Consider the following 23703-nt stretch of genomic DNA (forward strand, 5'->3'; position numbering starts at 1 on the left):
ACAACTCTAAAGATTTAATGTGAAAACCCAATATGGAAAAAATCACGAATCACCCAAAAACTTCCACTAATCACTAAGAATAGCATGATAGACGATGTGTTCTTCTTTAGTCGCTAGAAGCTCAATATTAACAATGAAAATACATTTCCTCACTACAAACGTTGATTAATATAAACAGAGCAAGAAAACTCTAATCGCGATAAGAGAATTCGGAGGAGATTCTCAACGAATGAAACTGCTCAACTTATTGGTCAAGAAAACCCTTAATCTCACGAACAACATACTCAAATTTGAACTAATTCTGTTAACATTTGGCGTTAGAATCGGTCCACAAAATCTCAGCCCTCTCTTATCCTTTCTCCCCGGTTTGGTGAGCTCTCTCTTCGGTGGAACACTTTCTGTTCTCTCTCTCTATCTTTCCTCTTCTCAGGCACATGGGCACACGCACGAAGGCTTCTTTCTTTCTTTTCGACTTATTGACTTTTTTTTTCTGTTTTTTTTTTTTTGAAGTTTTATGCTAGCTGGGCCCCACAGGTGGACCCAGCCAACAAGTTGTAAGGAAAATGCTGGCCGTAGCCACTAGGACGTTGTATGGAGAGCTCGTGATATAAATATACTTCGAGCAGGCATGTCTTCCTCACACTTCTCTCTTCGACCATCTCCACTGTTCTCTATCATAATGGGAAGATTGACTCCAGCTTTCTCGTTTTCTTTGCTTGCTTCTTTAGCTTTAGGATTCGTCCTTGTGGTTCAAGCCCAACAAAATCCAGGTATCTTTCTCTTTCTCGTCCATGTTGAGCAAAGTTTCCGAGTAACTGTGTTTTGCGTGTGATAACAACGTTGTAAGATTGAATGCTGGCAAAATATCGACTCAGCTTGACATACCAGATATCAGGCTCGAGATTCGCAGTCTGAGAAATGGTTGACAAGTTCAGAAAAGCATGCATACATTAAGGACTTTTGGCATGAGTATTTACTAAATCTGCAAATGGTCTGCTATGTCAGCACGCAGTGCTTGGAAAAAAAAGGAGAGAATATGGAGGGGCAAGAAAATTTACTGTCTCGACCCCAATTTTCTTCTGTCCTTTCTCCCAAACACAGCGTGATAATTTCCTGTCTCGTGGTTTAAGCTTCGTACAATGTTATTGTCCCCATCCATGACGTCAAGAAATCTTGGCAATTCTATTGTCTATAGCCATCCATTAGTCATGAGCTTTTAATGAAACCAAATGGTATATTCTTTATATTCATTCTTATTTGATCCTACGTCAAATCGTCAGTACCTTAGCGAACTTGTTCTGATGGTCCAATAGAAAAACTGCGGTTCCATTTCATTGAGTTTTTCTTTTCTCTAAACTCACAAGGTTTTATCAGCATTGATTGTGGGGCAACTAATGCATATATTGAAGAGGAAAACAACATAGCATACCAAACAGATGAAGGTTTCATAGACTCTGGAAAGAACATGCAGATATCCACGGAGGTCATATATCAAAGAAGTCTACAGTTGGCGAAAAATTTAAGGAGTTTTCCCAACGGAACAAGGAACTGTTACACTTTAAGACCAGATCGAGGCAAGAACAACACCTATCTCATTAGGGCATCATTTTGGTATGGGAACTATGATGGGAAGAATCAGACTCCAACATTTGACCTATACATTGATGCTAATCATTGGTTCACGGTGTGGTCTTCGATTTATTTCTATGAAGAAATGATGTACGTGTCCCAGGCAGATGATATACAAGTGTGCCTTGTGAACACTGGTAATGGAGTGCCCTTCATTTCGGCGTTGGAACTAAGAACTCTTGATGATGACATCTATCGATTGGGATCTGGATTCTTACAAGCCCATTGGCGGTACGACATTGGACTAAGCTCGAAGACTTACATCAGGTAATCAATTGATTTTTGAAATACAAATTGCATAGTGATCATAGTAAATAGAAAGGTTCAATTCTTTTTAGAGATTTTACCATTTTGCAAACTATTGAAGGCGTGAGTATCTAATTTAATTAATAAAATAAGGCTAACCAAATTGGTAACAAGTAAAGTGTGAAGAAGACTAAAAGGGCCACTAAATTAGGATCAATGACATGTACACAAGACAAAATTGAAAAAAGACAAAAGCGGCCATGAAAATTCAACGAATCACAAAACAAAAGGAGTTAAAATAATCAAGAGATATAAATTAAAACAATGATATTAGATGTCAAAGATTACAAATAAAATCATTAAAAGATTAAACAAAATGAAAGGAGAAACAGAAAATCCATTAGGTCCAAGCAAAATAGATAAATAAGCAAATAAACTCATTTGAAATCACGCAACAATAATTCAAATAACACTTAGAATTTCACATATGTATCAAGAACACCTAAATTACTCTATCATAAGGAGCGTATTAAGTGATGAATTTCTTACCAAAGAAATCAACGCCATTGCAAAAATATTAGTATATAATCGCAATTATTGGTAGCCTCGCTAATAAAAATTCATTAAACTAATATGAATTACAAACTACAGAAAAATTATAATGAGCATTGGTAATACATTGCAAATCATTTGTTAAATAACAGTACTGTTATAAAATACTGTTATAGGTCATGCAGTGATTTTGAGTTGGATATAGTTTTTAATTGAACTCACCGTCAGATGATAGGGTTAAGGAACAATTAGTTAGGCAACATTAATAGATATAATTTAGTGTTATTATCACCAATAATCTCAAACTAGTATCTTTGTGTAATATCTACTCTAAACTAATTTTCATGTAAAAAAAAATCTCATATTGATACATCTTTGCCACATTTAGTGAAAACTAATATTTGTATCATAAAAATCTCAACTTTAGAGTAAATATGGTATGAGTGTACCAATTTGGAATTTTTTGGATGAAAATTAGTTTTAGCTAACGTAGCACGCCCTTAACAATTTTGGATTTTTGATGACCCAAAAATTAGTTTGGAGTAAATGTTTCACAAGTGTAGTTTTTTGAGATTTTTTGTGTGGTATTAGCCCAAAATTTTTAATTCAAAACTTTACTAATATAATAAAATTGAAATTTTAGTAACATGAGGAATTTCACTTATTACTGGTAGATTGTTAAACAAATGTAAATTACATTCCCTACCTACTTACTACCAGGCATGCATGATTTTTTTTTCTTACTTAGTTAGATACTAAGTGATAATTTGATAATACTAATATATTTTAGGGTAATGATTGTACATGTATTATATAGTATATTCAAATGAATTATGTTCTCGTTGGAACTCGCACAGCTCGAGGTTAGCCAGCTACAAATCTTTGTGTTGTTTAGCTTCTTTTAATCGGCGAACGTATGATAAATATATTTGTATAAGTTCATTAAGCATAATCTATATTTATACAATTAAATAAAATGAGGAAGTCTTACTACTTTTAAGGGATCAAAGTCCTTTTTTTCTTCTCCAAGATTTTGTAAGTATTTGATAAATAGACAAATCTGTAAATTAATAATTTTATTTTACTTCTCATGTATTTTGAACTTAAAATATTTAAACTTTTATTATCTGATAAATGACTGCAGAAAATAAAAATGATTCAAGCATCCAAATATTTTTTCTTTCCATACATATGTGTGTGTGTGTGTGTGTGTGTGTGTGTGTGTTCAATTCCTTTAAATGGTGTCGATAATTTCTTTCTATTAATATTTAGTAATTCAGATATTTCATAACAAGATGATTTTGCAAATTTCGTCGACGACAACTTCCAGCATACACGCAATGCGTCTCTACTTTTGCAAGTAAATATAAGATAACAGTGTCTTTCCTACGGATCGCCTCTATGATTGACACATAGGATTCTAATTTGTAAGGGATTAATGATTCTTTTTTGAGGGAGTACTTTTCTTTTACTCCCCTCTCATTTTTCTACCTATTTATTACTCGTCTCTCACCTTTCCTCTCTAGTTGTTACTTTGCTCTAACTGTACCTCTTTTGTATCATAGAAGTTTCCCACCTTAATATCAAAATGATATTTTATAATAGTATACAGTATGTTTACCATTCGACAAAAAAAAAAATGGTACGTTTACTGTATAAAGTTATATAAATTACAAGTACTCGAGACATAGTAAGAATTAACGGAATATTATAGGTCAAAATATCACGTTGACTATTTCATTCTATAAGTTGCTCAAAATGATAACTGGTAGATTAACATTAGAATTTCATATTATTAATACGTCAATGCACTTTATGATTAAATGTTTAATTTTTTTTTTTCACACATGTACAATAATCTGCGCAAAGCGTGGATTATGCGTGTGTGTATGTGTGTGTATATATATATTTCTTTGAAGTTGATTGATGATACTCATTTGACAAAAATACAAAATTATAAGTTATTGATTTTTTGAAGCTTATTGATAATACTCCATGCAAACCCTTTTGGCTTGCTACAAACACAAAAAAACAAATCGGAACTCTATGAAACTGATGTATTGTATCTACAGACAACGTGTTGCAAGTCCGTGGCAATTGACTTCCGTTGAACATAGTAGTAGCCAGTAATGGGTTGAATATAGTAGCTTCAATTTTCCTCTTGCATATCCATATGAATAGGCATTTGCAAGTCAATCAGTCAATTGCTTAATTGTTTTGTCTTAAACTGTTGTCGAAACCGCACACAGGTACCCTATCGATGTTTACGATCGAATCTGGACAGCTCAAAACTATAATTGGTCCATACTCAACACCACGTCTGCCATTGATTTATCTGAGGATAATGATGCGTATAAGTACAATGTTCCTGGGGAAGTTCTTCGGACTGCTCAGAGATCAATGAATGCCAGTCTTCCCATGGATTTACATTGGACACCTTCGATCTCGTTATCCACAAAGAAATGGATTGTGTACTTTTATTTCGTGGAAATTGAGAGACTGACGAGTGGCGTGCAGAGGGAGTTCGTGATTTCTATAAATGATCATCAATTCACGAAGACGGTGAACCTTGAATACTTGAAGCCAGTGGTTGTGGTTTCCACTCCAGTTAGCGGGTCGTTCATCACCTTCTCAATTGAATCGACGAATAAGTCTGGATATCCACCGATCCTCAATGCTGTAGAGTTCTATACTGTTGGTGATCTTCCATACGTGCCCACAGCACAAGATGATGGTACGCTTTTATTTTTCTACATGCTTTTATTGTCTACATACCCTTTCTACAGTTGTGCTACAATTGATATCAATAATAGCATGACAAATATTCCACTGTCAATAAGAAGATATAGGAAATCCTATAATAGATATACTAATCTCCACCGTGAGTCTTATGTTATTCGGGAACTCTGAGTAATGGTTGCTTGGTTGGGATCAACAGACGTGGCTAAGTATTGCTCTGCTATATGCTCAATTCCCTGCTTTGGCTACTTTTTGCTTGGTAATCGCTGGAAAGTGTCTTTAAGTTGAAGCACTGAAAAGCTACAAGTTTTTGGAAAGCTGAAAGTCTGTAAAACTCATATGTGATCGCAAACACTTTTTGCATCTTTATCCTTCTCTTTGGATAATAGATCTTTTGTGTGACTCAAACCACAGTAAAAGCTATCAATCACATCAAGGCAACGTATCGCATTAAGAGAGAAAGCTGGCAAGGTGATCCGTGCGTACCAAGCAATTACACATGGGAAGGTCTTAATTGTAGCTATGGAAATCCTCCAAGGATTATATCGCTGTGAGTCCCCTAACACCTTTTCATTGATAATGCTGGTTTTCTTGGAGAAACTTAAGAAGAATTCCCATTCATCATGAAAACCGAAAGTTTTTTTGTATTTATGAGAAAGAACATTTAGGATTTATACAATTTTTAAGGGTGAATTCTCAGATTGACTGAGAACTTTGTCAATTTTTTGTCAAGCTCTAGGGGGCATAAGGGGAACTTCGGTGCTTTAAATAAGGAGCTTTTGACACCCTTAGCCTCACATGGTATTGGACAGAGCTCATAAACTAATCCCTAATTGGACATCCTCCCCAAAAAGTCATCATCTTGAATATTTTTTTGGGGGTTGCTCCATATGGTTGGGGTGGGTTATGACAAGTTATATACTCTTGTGGATTGGCAATAAATGCTCCCTCCTTCCCTGATGTATAGTTATGTTGTTTGTGCAACTTCTTTCACCAATAGCCTACTTTTCCAATTTTAGGCAAGTGTTCCAAATTGCATCGTTTATGAGCAAGTATTAGGTCCTATGTAAATAATCTTTTAGGTAATCTAAGCCAATAATAACCATAAAATATAGAACAAGGAGGTAGGAAAACCCATGCCAGGAATGAGAAAGACGATTATGAGTGGTCTTCTTGAAACATCTATACCAGGAGAACCTAAAGTATTTTCGTTCTGAAGAATTGATTGTACAAACTTTTCTTTGTTGTACCAAACAATGCTGCCTTTATAAAGATGGTGTTGGGAATGACTGATCCCCGAAAACCGGATTCGACACCGAATCGAACCCCTAAATCAATGCGGAAGACGAAGCCCGGGAATAACACGTATCACCGATCGTAAAGCACACCACGGAGTCGAGCGTACCTTGTTAGCCACAGATTAAACACCGTCGTCAATGGAGGAAGAGAATCCGGTCGATGAAGCCTTGAAGGAAGAAATTGGAAGCCGTATGCCTACTCTTGTTCTTCGGGAGAGAAACGCGGGAGAGAAGCGTACGTTGATTGTGCCAAAGGGTGCGTCTCTCTCTCTCTCTCTCTCCTCCCTTTTATACCTTCCCCCATCCACGGGCCCTATTCCCGTGGGCCGGGCTTTTTGGGCCCAACTTGGGCGGACGGGCCAACTCAGGCCCATCTCATAAATCCATTATCTCCCACTCGCACATGGTGGTACAAAACCAACATGGGCGGACAGGCCCTACTCAGCCTCATCAGAGAAAAATCCATCATAGACTTTCTCTTAACATGGTGGGCCGAACATAATCCTCTTTTCCTCTCTTCAACATTCATACGGTGAATAATCCGTGCGACCAGCATACTTTGAGAGCTCGTTGCCATACATCGGTTAGGAATACATAGCAGCTCATAATGGGCATCACACTTCAAGTAGATTTAGTATGCAGTACCCTAGATCGATCGATCACATTTATATCTCTCTTGATCTCTTTTAAACAATGATATATTTATTGTATTCACAATTATGATTATCCCAAAGACAATCATAATTGGTTAACCGGTGAATACAAAACTACAATGTGATTCTCCAAAATCAATCTTCCTCTTTCCTTCAAACTCTCAATTTCAGTTCAGCTTGCTTTTCTAGAATTGCCCCATTAGATCGAATCAAACTCATGACCATTGGCAACATCCTAAGATAGCAAACACTAAATAGAAATCTTGAGAATAAGTAAGAGTCATGAGGGGACTAAAAAATTGAGGAACTCTCTTCCTCAAGAGTCTCACACGACATAAAAAGTTGAGATCAAACTTTTGCCACTCTTATTGGTCGTCTCATACATACGTAGTATGAAATACGTATTACGGTATTAACTCCTTTCCCATGGAGCGTATGTCTACACCTTTCAATACCGTACAGATGATAGTTCAGACATACCCAATGTCTAACTTGAGTTCACGTATCTACTCATTTACAAAATTCATCAGAACTCACATCTGGCATCATAGACAGATAAAGTAAAATATGTGGGGTATTTTACTTTCGGACATAGTAAGTATCATGTCCTCATCTTAACACCTTGATTAAGGCGACATACGTGTTTTAAGCTTGAGCTCTCGATTATCACCTAGATAATAAGCTTAAAAACAGTCTCATCTCTATTTATCACATAGTAAATAGAGGCGATTACCCGTGTGAGTGGGCTAATCTTATATCTGTCCGACATACTCCCTAACTTAAAGTAATGCACTGAGCATTAAGATGCATAAAGATCAAACAAAGATTCATAGGCATTAATGATGAAAACACAAATTCATCAAATGTGAACTCTTAGGGAAATTACAATATTCAGCACATCATCCTCTACGCAATCCTAGAGATTTCACATGGCCACAAAACACATCTCTAGGTATTGGCTTTGTTATAGGATCTGCTACCATTCTATGCGTAGTATGTACAATAAGTTCACATCTTTTCATGCAATCATATCCATGACAAAATTATACTTGGTATCTATATGTTTGGTCTTGCCATGATATTTTGGATCTTTGGTGTACGCTTTTGCTGCTTGGCTATCATAATTAACCAACAATTAATCTGCAGCACTTCCAATAACACCTAAATGATCCAAAAAAAATCTCTTAAGCCAAACATCTTCTTATACTTGCTGCTGATAATGCCACGAACTCAATTCCCATCGTGGACAAGGCTATACACTTTTGTTTCTTCTTGCTCCAACACATGGTGCCATTATTCAAGAAGAGAACAAACCTAGAGGTAGATTTCCTTTTATTTAAATCTCCTCCCAATCAACATCGAGAATAGCCTTAGAGTCGCAGATCCTTTCCATAATAACTCAACATATAATCAGCAGTCCACTTTAGATACCTCAGTATTCTCTTAACGGCTTTCTAACGTGCTTGACCTGGATTGGATTAGTATCTACTCACCATTCCAACTGCAAAACATATGTCAGGTCTTGTACACATCATAGCGTACAACAAGCTTCTAACAGCACTAGCATAAGGAACATGTTTCATTTGTTCCTTCTCTTGTGGAGTCCTTGGACACAGTCTATGGCTCAATCCTTCACCTTTTGCAATAGGAGCGTCAATGGGTTTACAATCCCATATCATTCAATTCAAAATTTGGAAGACAACCAACTTTTGACAGTATTGACTAGCTCCATATTGCTTCCGGCAATTAGTATATCATCAACATATAATGATATGATCACAAATTGATCCTTGGATCTTTTGATATATACACAATGATTCTCATCTATCATTGTAAAGTCATATGCCATTATGGCATTATGAAAACGTATATATCATTGTCTTGACGATATTTGCAAAGCCATATATCGACCCCCAAAGTCGACATACCTTTTCTTCTTGGCCTTTCACTATGAAACCAACAGGTTGTTCCATATATATTTCATCCTCTAATTTTCCATTGAGGAAAGCAGTCTTTACATCCATTTGATGTAACTCAAGATCCATACGAAACACTATTGCCAGAACTATGCGAATCAAGGCAAATCTTACTACAGGAGAAAAAATATCTTCATAATCAATTCCTTCCTATTGATTATACCTCTTTGTCACAAGGCGAGCCTTATGCTTTCTATCGAGCCATCAGCCTTTCGCTTTATTTTGAGAACCCACATGTTCCCAATAGCTCTGCGTCCCTTTTGGAAGATCAACCAGTTCCCAGACTTGGTTTGATTTCATTGACTCCATTTTCCTCTTTCATTGCATAAATCCATTTTTCCTTACTAGGGCAATTTAGAGCCTCTTTAATATTTCTTGGCTCATACTCATCTTGTGGAGCAACCATAAAGTTTCCTTTCAATGTCAAAACATCGACAGGGAATACTTTGCGACTTGTTCACCGTATGGGAGATTGTACACTTAGCACATCATTCCCCATTATGCTCCCACTTGGATTAGGTAATGATGATGTCGTCACATCGTGTGGTTGCAATTGAGAATGAGTTGAATTCAATTCATCACATCTCATATTACTCCCACTTGGATGAACTCCATTAATATCATAATCTTAATCCAAGGTTTCAAATAGGAAGTAATCTTCCCTATTTCGCCCTTCTTAGGAAATTCATCCACTAAGAATGTGACATCCTGTGATTCAAATTCAGTTATTCTCCCACTTTCCTGTTCACTTACGAACACATACCCTTTTGAGTGTTCGGAGTATCTCATTAAAATACTCTACTTTTATATGGGACTCAATTTCCCAAACTTGTGAGAGGACATATGAGTATAAACAGCATAATCCCATGGCTTAAGTAAACTTAAGTCCGGTTTTCTACCTATCCATAACTCATATGGAGTGGAACTAACTGATTTGGAAGGCACCCGGTTAAGTATTTAGGCAGCGTTAACAACGCATCACTCCATAAAAGTGATATGTAAGTTAGCATACGACATCATGGACCTAACCATTTCCAGTAGGGTTCGTTTCTTCTCTCGCAACACCATTTTGTTGAGGAGTATGTGGAATAGACATTTGTCTTTCTATTCCTTTTTCATCACATAATTTTCTGAACTCATCAGATAAATATTCTCGACCTCGATCGGATCTAAATGCTTTTATTTTCTTGTCTAATTGATTTTCAACCAAGTTCATAAACCTTTTGAAAACAACTTATGCTTCAGATTTATGAGAAATCAAATAGACACCTCCGAATCGAGTATAATCATCTATTAAGAGTGATGAAATAAACAGCCCATTGCCTTCCTTTCATATTCATTGAACCACAGACGTCCAAATGGATTAAATGCCGAGGAAATTCAGCTCTTTTACCTTTTCCAAATGGTCTCCTTGTCATTTTCCCTTCTAAACAATGCTTACATATGGGCAAATCGACTTTTTCAACGTTGCCCAATAAGTCCTCTTTGGCTAGTCTTTTCATATGTTGTTGGCCCATATGACCAAGTCTAGCATGCCACTATATTCACATCATTATCATATAAAATAGAAGACGTGAAACAAGGGAATAACATATTGACATCACCACAGTCAACATTTAGTACAATAAAACCATTTAGAAAGTGACCACAACCATAGTAGTTTGTACCTAAATACAAATCTACACATTTATTATGGAAGTTCATTCTAAAACCAAGCTTAACCAACATCAAAACAGACATTTAAATTTCGACGAATCTCCGGAGCATATAGAACATCGTGTAGGAATAAGGTGCGTCCACCACGCATGTTCAATTGGCCAGCGCCAATTCCTTTAACTTCATCTCTGGAGTTATTTCCGATATGGATCGACTCAGTTCCAGTTGGTACTCGTCGGAATTCCACAAAGGATCCTCTATCCTTTGTTACATGGTCTGTCGCTCATGAATCTACATTCCACAAAGGATTGGATTCAGCCTATTATGCAGAACTTGACACATAAGCAAAGTTCTCAAATGTACAAGAGGTGTATAGCTTCTTTGGCTCACGACGGTCGCGAGCATAGTGACCTCTCTTGTCACAATTGTAACATCACACCCTTGACATTTTCATCACTTGAGGACGCTTTCTCTCTCTTGTTGGTTAATTCTTGATTTCTTATAATAAGGACTTGATCCTTTGCATTCCCACATATTGAACGAATCAATACGCTGCGCTTAGAGCACAAAGCCCTTTTCCGAGCTAGAACCAGCATAGAAAATATCTATTTACAGCTCAAATGCGTTAGGCAGTCCTCAACTAGCTCAAGGTGGCGCACAACATTTATAAGATCTTCCATAATATGGTCAAGAGCTTCTAGTGCTTCTTGCTTTTCCAGCACATATTGAATCTCCATATTTAATATTTCACAATAGTTGCCGTTCATATCAGCAATCACGTTCTTAGTTGCTGAAACCATCAGTCTGAACACATTAGACATACATGCACAAATAATTAATGCCTATCATTTATGCATCCCTATTTATATAGACCCATCATATTAATGAATAATTTTAAGTAAGGCTTGAGAATCAAAAGGTCACTACGTTTCCAATCATCCTCCAAAAATCCTAACTTAAAACTATCATTAATATGATTGTCATATGCAAAATCAATTCTATGAAGTTACAAAAACTTCTATAACTACCCACAACTAACTACCCACAGCAATCAGCAGTAACAGAAAGCAAATATTATCTAACATTCAATATAATAACAGTGCTTTCACATAATACAACTATACATTACACTGAGCAATATATACAAAGAAAAATATCAACTTGGAAAGAGATATTTACATCCATAAAACATCTCATAATTAATCTAAGAAATAATTAGGGAATGTCCCTTCTAATCTATCAGTCAAAACATCGAGAAAAGCTGAAGGTACATTTGCCAACCATGGAAAAACTTTTGGAGAGTTTTCATGTCGCCACCAAGGCGCATTCACTGCGCCACGTAGAGCACAATCTAAGGGTTGAAGTTTTGGCCAACTCAATCCTATAGTACTCTCTTACAAAAGCTTCTACCAGCCTTCTATAACCGGGACCACGTTGACCTCCCATAGCCGATCTAACACTTGCTTGCCATTCAGGTGGAAGAGTATTCAACAAAGCCGGCACCTTCTCAAAATCCGGCATAAGATAACCATTATTGATGATTTCTTGTATCATCTGATTGACCTTGACCATATGTGATACTAAATCACCATCAAGCCACCGAAAATCAGCTAACTCTTTCATCAGCCTTTTCAGTCTAGCTCTTCCTTCGTCCGTTCTCGGGATTGCGTGTATCCGTGCATTACGCATCATAGTTTCGCAACAAATGCGAACTAAAATGGATCACTTATCATCCAAAATAAACAAAATGGAAAATACATAAATTTCCATGATTCATGCAACAAATGCAGAATTAAAATGGATGACCTACAACCCACACAGACATAATTGAAAAAGAAACAAATTCCTTTTTTTTTTTTTTTTTTTTTGGGTCAACGGTCAAAGTCAACGGTCAACGGTCGGTCAACGGGTCAACGGTCGGGTCAACGGGCGCGCGGGTCGGACCGGTCGCGACGGTCAAACCGGTCGGACCGGACGGGCCGGTCGGACCGCTCGCACGGACCGACCGCACGTGCCTCGCCCGTGCGGGGGATGACGTCACGCAGACGTCATCCGGCACGTGCCGGGCGCGTGCCTCGTCCGTGAGTCGGGTTGGGTCGCCGGTCGGGTCGGGTCTCCGGTGGGGTCGGGTCGCCGGCCGGTGACCGTCCGGCGAAATGTTGTCGGCGATGACGTCATCGGTGACGTCATCCGAACGGTTTACCGCCGTTGATGACGTCATCTCGTGACGTCGGCACGCGTCGGTCCGCGGACCGGCGTGCCGTTTCGCCTGTCGCCGGCGCGCACGTGCCGGTTCGTCACCGGCGCGTGTGGCGCACGCGCTGGCCATAGCCAGCCCGAGCGCGTGGTGCCCACGCGCATCGGCTGTGGCCGCGCGTGTGGGCGCGTGCGGCGTTGTCCGGCGACGTACGACATGTCGCCGGACTCGTCTCGACGTCGCCTTTCACCCTGTTCCTTCATAATTTGATTCCGACTTACTGAAACTCAGAAAAATGGCCGAACAGCGCTCGGGTGTCGGGATTTTCGCCCGGTTCCGTACGGCCGAAGGGATTTCGCGAAAAATCAATCAAAAACATCAAAAACAGATCGGGAAAACGTGAACTAGGGCTCGATACCAATGTTGGGAATGACTGATCCCGAAACCGGATTCGACACCGAATCGAACCCCTAAATCAATGCGGAAGACGAAGCCGGGGAATAACACGTATCACCGATCGTAAAGCACACCACGAGTCGAGCGTACCTTGTTAGCCACAGATTAAACACCGTCGTCAATGGAGGAAGAGAATCCGGTTGATGAAGCCTTGAAGGGAAGAAATTGGAAGCCGTATGCCTCTCTTGTTCTTCGGGAGAGAAAACGCGCGGGAGAGAAGCGTACGTTGATTGTGCCAAAGGGTGCGTCTCTCTCTCTCTCTCCTCCCTTTTATACCTTCCCCCATCCACGGGCCCTATTCCCGTGGGCCGGGCTTTTTGGGCCCAACTTGGGCGGACGGGCCAACTCAGGCCCATCTCATAAATCCATCAGATGGCAATGACAGGATCTTCTATTTTGATCTATTATGGTCAGGAGATTGAGCTCAAGCAATTTGATGGGCGACATAGTCTCATCACTTTCACATCTATCAAGATTGGAATACTTGTAAGTATCACCGTGGTTGAATTAGTAGTGTCTGCACGTCACTCGTGATTAAGCACCCCATGGGAGTCAACTCATGATTGCATGATTAAGGTTGTGTTTTAGAAGACACAGGCTATTGAAATATTACCCTACTGTGGGGAAACATCTTGCTTTTGGTTATGGAGCTTGTTAACTTGACATTAGGCATTCTAAACTTGGTCTTTTTCCAGAGATTTGTCTAACAATCAGCTTACGGGAGCAATACCAGAAACTCTGGCAGAATTATCACATCTTAGATTTTTGTAAGTTAATGTGTATAAGTGAAGCAGTCAAGGATTTGAAGTACACAAATATCTAACCATGGCTACATTTGCAGAAATTTAAGTGGAAACAACCTAACTGGGTCAGTTCCTGAGGCTCTTAAGAAAAGGGTAGTGGACAAGACTTTAAACATGAGGTGCTCTCTCTCTCTCTCTCTCTCTCTCTCTCTCTCTCTCTCTCTCTCTCTCTCTCTCTCTCTCTCTCTCTCTCTCTCTCTCTCTCTCTCTCTCGTTAAGTCGTATGTCACTTTTATACAGTGGAAGGACTATCAACATGTTTTCATTTGAAAGCAAATAAGAAGGCCAACTTGTGATCGGCATTTAGCAATGTTGATAGGACTTTGAGTTTAGCTCCTTCATTCTTTGTGGCAGTTTGACAGGAACTGCGACTCTTTGCCTAGCTGATCCTTGCCCGCAGAAAAAGAAAAAACGTGACATCCTCATTCCAGTTGTTGCATCAGTTTCAGGCTTCTTAGTAATTCTCTTTGGTACTTTGGCTCTAGTTTGGTTAAGTAAACGTAAGCAAATAGCAGGTAAATTTTCTTTCTTGTCCAGTTCACACAATGTACACAACATTTGACAATAATCATCAATTTTCTTTTCCTTAAATACAGTTCTATCTGTAATAGTGTCTATTCTTAGGATAATGTAGTTGATAATATACAACTTAGTAACTTGCTATCTCCTTACCCGCCCTAAATTTTACAATCTCGTCAACATTGTAATCGGGAAAAAAGAGAACGGTCACATCAGCATTACAAAGAGAACGTGCATTATTCAGCTTCACTTATTGACAATAAAATTTCTGTTTCTTTTTTTTTCCAAAAGTAACTTGCTACGCATGGGAAGGATTTACAAAAACTTGAGAGTACCGCTTTGTCCTTAATATTCCAATGCTCCCTAAAAGAAAGTTTGATTGTGCAATCTCAAACTTATCTGTATGTATTGAGCAAAGAATCTGTATATTAGCATATCGGTGGTAGCTGACAGAGAATCCCTGGCTAGATCTTTTGATTTTTAGTCCTCTTCTTCATCAATATAACTCTTGAAATGGGATTCCAAAAGCCCTCCCTATATGTTTTAATTGTTGACGATGCAGTTGGAGTTATTTCCTCGAAAGTCTACTATCCTGGGTGGTAATCACAATACTCATAGGAACCTTTTTGGTACAGAATCTAGTAAAAGGACGCTGAGATTAAAGAATCGACCTTTTAAGTATAGAGAGGTTTCAAGGATCACTGGGAACTTTGGACAAGTGATTGGTGAAGGTGGATTTGGGAAGGTATATCTTGGTACTCAAGATAACGGCACTGTAGTTGCGGTGAAGATGCTCTCTGAATCATCAAAGCAAGGGTACAAGGAATTTCAAGCAGAGGTTAGATAGCATAATGCAATCACTTTTCCTTTTAAATTCAACTTATGCTTGCTTACACAGATGTACATTTAGGAACTTCCCCTTAGACTGTTGTCTATATACATCATGATAATGCAAACTCATGATACTACAGGCACAGCTCTTAATGATTGTTCACCACGGAAACTTGGTTTCTCTGTTGGGATATTGCAATGATCCCAAACACATGGCATTAATATATGAATACATGGCTAATGGAAATTTAAGGCAACATTTATTAGGTGCGTGTTTATGTTCTGTTGTATTGTTTTTCTGTAAATAATCCTGAAAAACTCTATTTCTTGCTCATATTTAAAGTAAAGATGCAACCAATAGAGGACCATCTGAAGGTCTTGACATGGAGTAAGAGGCTACAAATAGCTGTGGATGTAGCACAAGGTACATGAACGAGATATTCACAGTTGTAGGTTTTCTTCTTGTCATTGCTTTGGCATTGTTGACACAGTTTTTTCAAGGATTTTAGGTTTGGATTATTTGCATAACGGTTGCAAGCCGCCTATCATCCATAGAGACTTGAAGACTACTAACATCTTGTTGAACGAAGATTTCCAAGCTAAAATAGCTGATTTTGGCTTGTCAAGAGTTTTCGCTACTGAAAACGACTTTTATGTGTCAACTTGTCCTGCGGGCACTCCCGGCTACCTAGACCCCGAGTAATGGCTAAAACTCAATATTATCATTTTGGTTCAATTCGGTATCTCTATTTGGATAGAAATGTTGACATTCCCTAAGATTTCATCTTTGATTTAAAGATCCATTATTGGTTTTTGTTTTTTTCCTCCTAGGTTTCAATCTTCTGGAAACTTAAACAAGAAGAGTGATGTTTACAGTTTCGGAATCGTACTCTTTGAGCTGATCACGGGCCGACCTCCATTAATGAGAAGCCGGGATGGCAGCACCAGCATGCACATACTTCAATGGCTTATTCCTATCATTGAAAGAGGTGATATACAAAGCATTATGGATCCAAGATTGCAAGGAGAATTCGACATCAACTCGGCTTGGAAAGTAGTGGAGATTGCTATGTCTTGTACGCGACCGACAGCGATCCAAAGGCTGGACATAAATCATGTATTGGCAGAGCTGAAGGAGTCTCTAGTGAGCAAATCAAGTGGTTCTTTTGAAATGACCTCCTTGGAGCTCCATTCTGACAATGTCCCTGGGGCAAGGTAGCAGAGGCTAGTTTCTTCTTAAGTAAAAGATTAACTTTTGTTGGCAAATTTTTACTATATTTTTGGGATTGCATCATCCATTTCCCTTTTCTTTTCTGTGATCGAATCTTCGAATCTCGTTTTATAACAATGATGTCCTTTCGTCCTTTCTCGCTTATTTCTCCGTTAATAATGTCATTTCATTGCATTCCTAATACTGCGAAATTAGGAATTCCACGTCGAGTTTGGGAGGTGATCCAGAGGTTGGGATTATCCATAGATGGGGTAATTGGCATTACCACGCCCTCCCAGCACGTTCTTGGGATTCAGCTGACATTTCAATTGGAATCAACACCATTGATTAAATAGTAACAATTACGTAATTGTGAGCGGGTAGACTAAGAAAATTTAAAAATGAGGGACTAAAGTACTTGATAAGCTCAAATTATATGTACCATTGATGGTCCTAATGTAGTGCTTCTCACAGGCAAGCAGGGATATACCCATAAGCATCTTTTAACAAATTACGGACACTAGACTTGAGCTTGTCTTTTGATAATATACACATTCGTAAAATGTTTATGTACAAATAAAAGGCAATCCCCATCTCGTCTAATTCTTAGAATTCAGGATAGGCCTGTTTGTATTGGGGTTCCAATGCAACAGCCAGTATATTAACTAGACACGAGCTACTCGGCCAAAGAAGATGCGCACCACCAGTATAAAATTGCCATTGCTTGATTCGTCAAAAGAGGATTCACCAACGTGCCATAGAATAGTCCTATCTATAGCAATCAATGGCGGGATTAAAAAAATGAGGGCTCATCCATATCGAGCAATCTCGACAAATGAACCTGTTAATGATTTCAAATTGAATGAATTATTATATCCAAGGCGAACTTCTCTATTCCTACCACCTCAGATTCTAGGTAGTAGTATAATGCTAATTTAATATGGGTTGCACGTAATATCATCAATTATGTATATTGGCAAGAGACCTTTCTCTGTTTTCTGGAAAGGGAAGAGGAACGCTGCTTATGATAAACATGAAAGTAAACTTATACTTCAGTCCTAGCAAGTTTATAAGGTTGAGATTGATGACAATATATATATATACATATAAATTACATTAATCACACCTAATTGATCCTAACAGTCAAGGCTCGATAAGAGATTACTGTTGCAACCTACCTTTTTGTCCTTGATAGTATAGGTTTAGGGGTATTGCCTAAACAATGAGCCTAAGGCACTTGATTAGGTACAAGCTCTCCCAAGCCCTTACTCCACGCGATGTTGGGATATTCAATGTTAAATAAAATTGATCCTATGAGAATTTCAAATGAAGAGTCGCCACTAATCTATTGAAGTCAATTATAAACCAAGTGAAGCGTAGAAGTAAATCTCAATTCATAAGCAACTAGAATACTTATGGTTGAGAACTTGATTATACTAATAAATCAATTAGTGCCCTTTCGGTACCTAATCTTATTCAAATACCAAAATGATGTTAATCGAGTAGTTTGGATTGATTTTAAGCTTATTCACTAACATATAAGGGGACTAAGTAGGTGCGCAATTATTAAAATAACAATCTGCAACCAAAACAGTCTTAAATAAATTACAAGGACAAATAAGAATCTATTGCTAAGAAATTTTTTTAAAAAAATCACATTCTTAAATAAGCTAAAGGTAAACAACAATAAACATATTTAAAGTGTGCGATCCAATGATAAATGAAGTAGAAATGCATAAACAACGACTTAACCTTTGTCTTCAAGGACATTTAAACCCTATGACAAAATCTTAAGAGCTTTTTCAATTTTGAGTACATATTTCTTTAATCAAGAATTTTCAAATATCTTAAGAGAACTCTACTTTTTTTGAGCAAGTAAGAGAACTCTACTTGAAAAAATAATTTTAATTTTTTTTTTCTAATTTTAAAGTTTTTTTTTTCTAATTTTTAGAAGAAAATAGAATTTTTAGGTCTTGGATTAGTGATCTGTTTTGATATCTTTTTTGGGGAATATGAATAGGGAAGAGAGGATAGTTTAATTACATTTGAAAAAAAAAAGGTATGGAAATTTTATATAAGTAATTGAGCGTGAGAGCCAAATGAATTGAAAGATTCTTGTTTGGTTCTCGATAAGAGAATTTTACCTCTTATTTTTTTTTGCATGGAGCATGCTTTTTTCCAATTAAGTTGGGGGAGGGTAATCATGTCACGAACATTCTTACTATTTATAGTCGTCGCGGTCAACGTCATTTTGTGGTCGTCGGGGTTTTCATCATTATACTGTTATTATTCATATCTGAACTTTTAATTTTTTTACATGTGGAAACCTTCCTTCGAATTAAGGTTGGGGGAGAGTAATCATGCCCCAGTCACTATTACGGATTAAAGTCATCGTGGTGGTGGTGGTCGTACGATTATTATTCACATTTTTAACTTTTAATCCTTTTGCATGTCACTAAACCTTTTACTATTTATAGTCTTCCTTGTGGTTATATTATTATTATTATTATTATTTTGCACTTGGTAATCAGTTAACATCATGTTCCACAGATTCAATCACGAGGCTCATCGCGGACGATCGTCTCAAAGATGCTGTGCATTGCTTTATCATTCTCTTTTTGGGTCATTCAGAAAAAGAGTAACAAGGAAACTTTTGAAATCTGGCCATCCTTTTGATAGTGTCCTTTCCTTAAGTCACTCACACATCTCTCTCGGTAAATCTCTCTAACGCATAACGAGGAGAAAATTACTGATGAATTCCGTCGGACGATTTTACATCATCCTAAATTTCATAGAGAAAAAATTGTTCAAAACATCATAAACTTAATATGGTTTTATCCATTTAATCCTAAATTTTTAATTTTATTAATTGAGTCATAACTATTTTTATATTTTATCAATTGAGTTCTAAATATTTTCACATTTTGTCAATTAGGTTAATCCAGTCAATTTTAATCGGAAATTGTTGACAAAGATACCAACTATCTTACATGACACAAGTGCTAAACTGGACAATTTTTATAATTTCTAAATTTTTTATTTTTTTTTTCCTTTTTCTCGTTCAAGCCTAATGAGGATCAGCCGGTGATCCTCACCAGACTTGGTAAAACAAAAAGGAAAAGGAATAAAAAAAAAAAAAGAAGAGAAATAAAAATAATTAATTTTTTTATACAAAATTGTCTACATTAATGCCGATTGTCCTATGTCACTCTTGTCATCCACGTTAGCGACCGGATGAAATCATTTGGTAGAACGTGAGAAATTTGGGATTTAATTGGCACGACTAAAAAGTTTAAGATTGAATTGACAAAAATATAATAGGTTTAAGACTTTTTGGACAAATTTTCTCGGCTCAACGAAATTTAAACTACTTTTTTTACAAGAGCTCTTTCCTTTCTACAGCTATGAGAAGCATTTCCCTTAGTCTGAAGTCCCCAAAGTTTAATTTTCACGTTTCTTTCTCTAGCATCGTAATGCATTCAAATTGAACTCAAACATTAGTCTGAGAAAATGGCATTCGTTGGTTTTGGCTCGAAATTAATTGAAATTGACATGAGTTCAACGTTTCTCTGGACACTCAAAAGTGTTTGCTGAGCATCTCCAAGATGGACACGGATGATCAGGGGATGCGAGAAGAAGGCCCGCCTAGTGCAGACATGTCCGACCACTAGGTGGGCACCTAGCAAATAAGTGGCCGGGGTGCCGCCCATTGTCGGTTGGCCAGCTAAGACCGGCTGGGCACTCAACAGATCTCAAAGGCTCAAATGCAGTTTCCAACGTAGTGTCCGGTGGTCCGGGCGCATTCCGCTTAGACACCCAACCCAACAATGCGGTCTCGAATCCAAACATGTTTTAATCCCCATTTTGAAGTCCTTATAAATCACAACTTGTGACAACCATAGAAAGTTTTTAAGAGTCATCATTCAAGAGAGTTGAGAATATAAAAAAAAAAAAAAATCTCCTTGCTTGTGATCGTTCCTCGTGAATTGGATTTCTAGGATCAAGAAACACTTGATAGTTGAGCCTTCAAGCAATTGTAATCTTCTATTGTGGAACCATCTTGATCTAATGTGGTTAAATTTTAGTTCTACAATTTATTTCATGCTTGAAACGTTCGTTTGTTCACGCTTTCACGTTAGTTGTAACAATTTATTATTGATCAATTATTGCGAAAATTTTGTCTGTATGCAATTACCATTATGGATTTTATTAAATTTGAGTTGTAGAAATTTACTGGCATGAATGATTTTAATCTTTGGTGCATTAAGATGTGTGTGATGTTAGAGCCATAGTGTATGCATTTAGCATTGGAGGGAGATGATAAATTTCCTCGAACTATGAAAGTAAAAGAAAAGTTTGATATTTTGAAAAAGCCTAGGTGTGCGATACTGCTGAATCTGGTGGATAATGCCAGAGAGGAGTGGATCATGAATTCTTGATTCCCATATCACATTACATTGTATAGGGATTGGTTTTCATATTATTACTCTATCGAGGATGTCAATTTATTTCAAAGTCTAAGACTTTGAAAGTTATCATCCACATGTCTAATAGAGGTATGAACATTTTGAGGGAGCAGGTCTTCTGTATAGGCTTGAAATTTTGGAAGATGGACTTTTGCAAACATTGCATGTTTGACAAGCAGCACAAACTACTGCTCAGCACAACAATTCACAAGACCAAGGTACAATAGATTACATTCATTCAAACTTGTGGGGTCCTTCTCAAGTGCAACCAAAAGGAGGTGCCCCAGTATATACTAACCTCCATTGATGAGGTTGAGTGAACTTGCCGCATAATAATAATAATAATAATAATAATAATAATAATAATAATAAAATGGCCAATTATTTGTGTCGGCACGAAGAAATATGAATTTCTAGACTTATGTTTTCAAATTAACAAAATCCGGCACATGACAATTAACAAGAATGGATGAGAATGTTATTTTAGATATGAAAAATCTCTGCCATGGAGATGGAATCTATAATTACTGACAAAACGTATGAAGAAAGCAATCTATTTGCAAAGATCCTTTCAGTTTAAATAATGGAGGAGACTTGACTTGCACTTGAATCGATGGAAGAACACGGAACGCAGGCCCCATGATGAATCACCTTATTCCAACTTTGTCCCGTCATATTATTAAAATTGTTCGGACATATATTTTCCAACCAAAAAGATGATCTCGGTTGGAAGCTCGAGAGCAGGGTAAATCATAATTAATTAATTTTTTACTGTGATAATGATTTGATTCTTTGTTTTGAATAATCTTCGCACTAAGTCCAACATGATGTGAATTCACAAGTATAGATTTACTTTCCTAAGCCAAAAAGGAAGTTAGAAATTCTCAATTTCTCTGCTTTCCCTCGAATAATGAAAGAAGTTTCATCTGTTGCTCTTAGCTCGGTGGTGCTTCATCGCTTTCGAGTATCTAAAGTGAAAGCTGCCCAAGAACAGAAATTCCAGGTCCCACGGATCTGATATAAAGTTCTTTGGATAGTGATAAGACGAAAGTAGGAGTGTAATATGAGATGAACGGCTTGTGCATTTGTGATAATTATTTGCTTTTCAAATTGTTCATGTTTCATGCCGACCCCAAATGATAGATTTACGTACGACAATGGAATAGGATTGATCTTAATGCAACTAGAGAAAGTATCGACTTCTACCACCATGCCACTAATCAAGTGTCCATATTTTTCACGCTTATTTTTGGAAAAAAATCACAAAAATCTTAAATTATATTCAATGTGAGATATTTATGGTGCTTTTTGTAATGATTTTGTTCCTGGGAGTAGATTCGATAATAAATTATTATTTTTTTATTTGTTCCTAGGAACAGATTCTAAGCATTTTAAGCCGTTTGGTAATTGTCCAAAATTTCTGATTCTAGAATAGAATTGTGTTTGGTACCGTGCTCATTTATTATGTTCCAAATCAATTTCTATTAATTTTTAAATAATTTTTATACTTTTTATACTTTTTCTTTTCTTTTTTTCCTTTTTCCTTTTCTTTTTCTTTTCTTTTTCCTTTTTTTCTCCTATTCTTCTTCTTCTTCTTCAAGTTGATTGCTGGACCGGCGACCTCACCGGAGCGTCGCGGCCCTCGTCGGTCGAGCCTCCGGTAGCTAGGCGAGGTCGCGCAGCCCTCACTCAGCCTTGCCGGTGGCTAAGCCGGCCTCGCCGAAGCTTAGCAAGGCCTACCTGGCCATCGGTGGGGCTGGGCGGGCCTCGCGAGGGCTGGCCACTGGGCGAGGCTCACCTAGCTCCCCGCCAAGCCTCGCAGGTGGCGGGCGAGCCCGGCGAGCTCGCCCGAACAGGTTACCCCCGACGACGGGTGGCGGACGGCGACGGACGACAACCACGGGATGGCGTCGATGAAGAAGAAGAAAAGAGAAGTTGGTTTTGATTCTTAGATTTGTTCCCAAAACAAGAATCAATTTTTTTTTTTTTTTTTATTATTTTGATTCTGTTCCAAATCTAATTCTAGGAACAAAAAATTAGAAATTTGTTCCCGAGAACAAAAATTTTACCAAACACGATTTTGTTCCCAAACTGCTCCCAGGAATAAAAAGTAAGAATCAAGCACCGTTATGATGGTTACCAAACGGGCACTTACTCTCAGCCCTTTTTTTTTTTTTTTTTTATATCGAAACCCCAAACTATACTTACTTTGCACATTTACCCTAAACTTTTTTCTTGTGATATAACAAACTTAAAATGTTTATCTATGTGACACATTTACCCTCCATCAAGATTTCATCAGATGATTTTTCAATCAAAATAACATCGTTTTCCTTCAACAATGTTTACTCTTTGGCATCAACATATGCAAATTTTTTACGGTCCTCATTGACGGAATTATGATGAAATGTCACACTGATACAAGTTAAGGTTTTTTTGTGTCTCCAAAAAAAAAAAATTAGCTTAAATGTA

General features: G+C 37.6%; 1 protein-coding gene across 1 annotated transcript; it reads left to right on the forward strand.

The window, feature by feature from the left end:
- Positions 1-654: 654 nt before the first annotated feature.
- LOC104424161 (putative leucine-rich repeat receptor-like serine/threonine-protein kinase At2g19230) lies at positions 655-16905 on the forward strand. Its single transcript, XM_039303460.1, has 13 exons — positions 655-770; positions 1365-1896; positions 4677-5161; positions 5581-5716; positions 13817-13888; positions 14098-14169; positions 14244-14324; positions 14560-14720; positions 15360-15562; positions 15696-15822; positions 15917-15979; positions 16065-16254; positions 16387-16905. The coding sequence occupies exons 1-13, from the start codon at positions 680-682 to the stop codon at positions 16772-16774; spliced, it is 2601 nt and encodes an 866-aa protein (XP_039159394.1). The 5' UTR covers positions 655-679; the 3' UTR covers positions 16775-16905.
- Positions 16906-23703: the final 6798 nt, after the last annotated feature.

Source organism: Eucalyptus grandis, chromosome 10, assembly GCF_016545825.1.
Source record: "Eucalyptus grandis isolate ANBG69807.140 chromosome 10, ASM1654582v1, whole genome shotgun sequence".
NCBI classification, from domain to species: domain Eukaryota; kingdom Viridiplantae; phylum Streptophyta; class Magnoliopsida; order Myrtales; family Myrtaceae; genus Eucalyptus; species Eucalyptus grandis.

What these genes read in the sequence shown, in the direction of transcription:
- LOC104424161 (XM_039303460.1), top strand. Translation starts at nt 680, where the DNA reads ATGGGAAGATTGACTCCAGCTTTCTCGTTTTCTTTGCTTGCTTCTTTA. An exon ending in AGCTCGAAGACTTACATCAG is followed by an intron (nt 1,897 to 4,676) that starts GTAATCAATTGA and finishes AACCGCACACAG; the next exon opens with GTACCCTATCGATGTTTACG. An exon ending in CTATCAAGATTGGAATACTT is followed by an intron (nt 13,889 to 14,097) that starts GTAAGTATCACC and finishes GTCTTTTTCCAG; the next exon opens with AGATTTGTCTAACAATCAGC.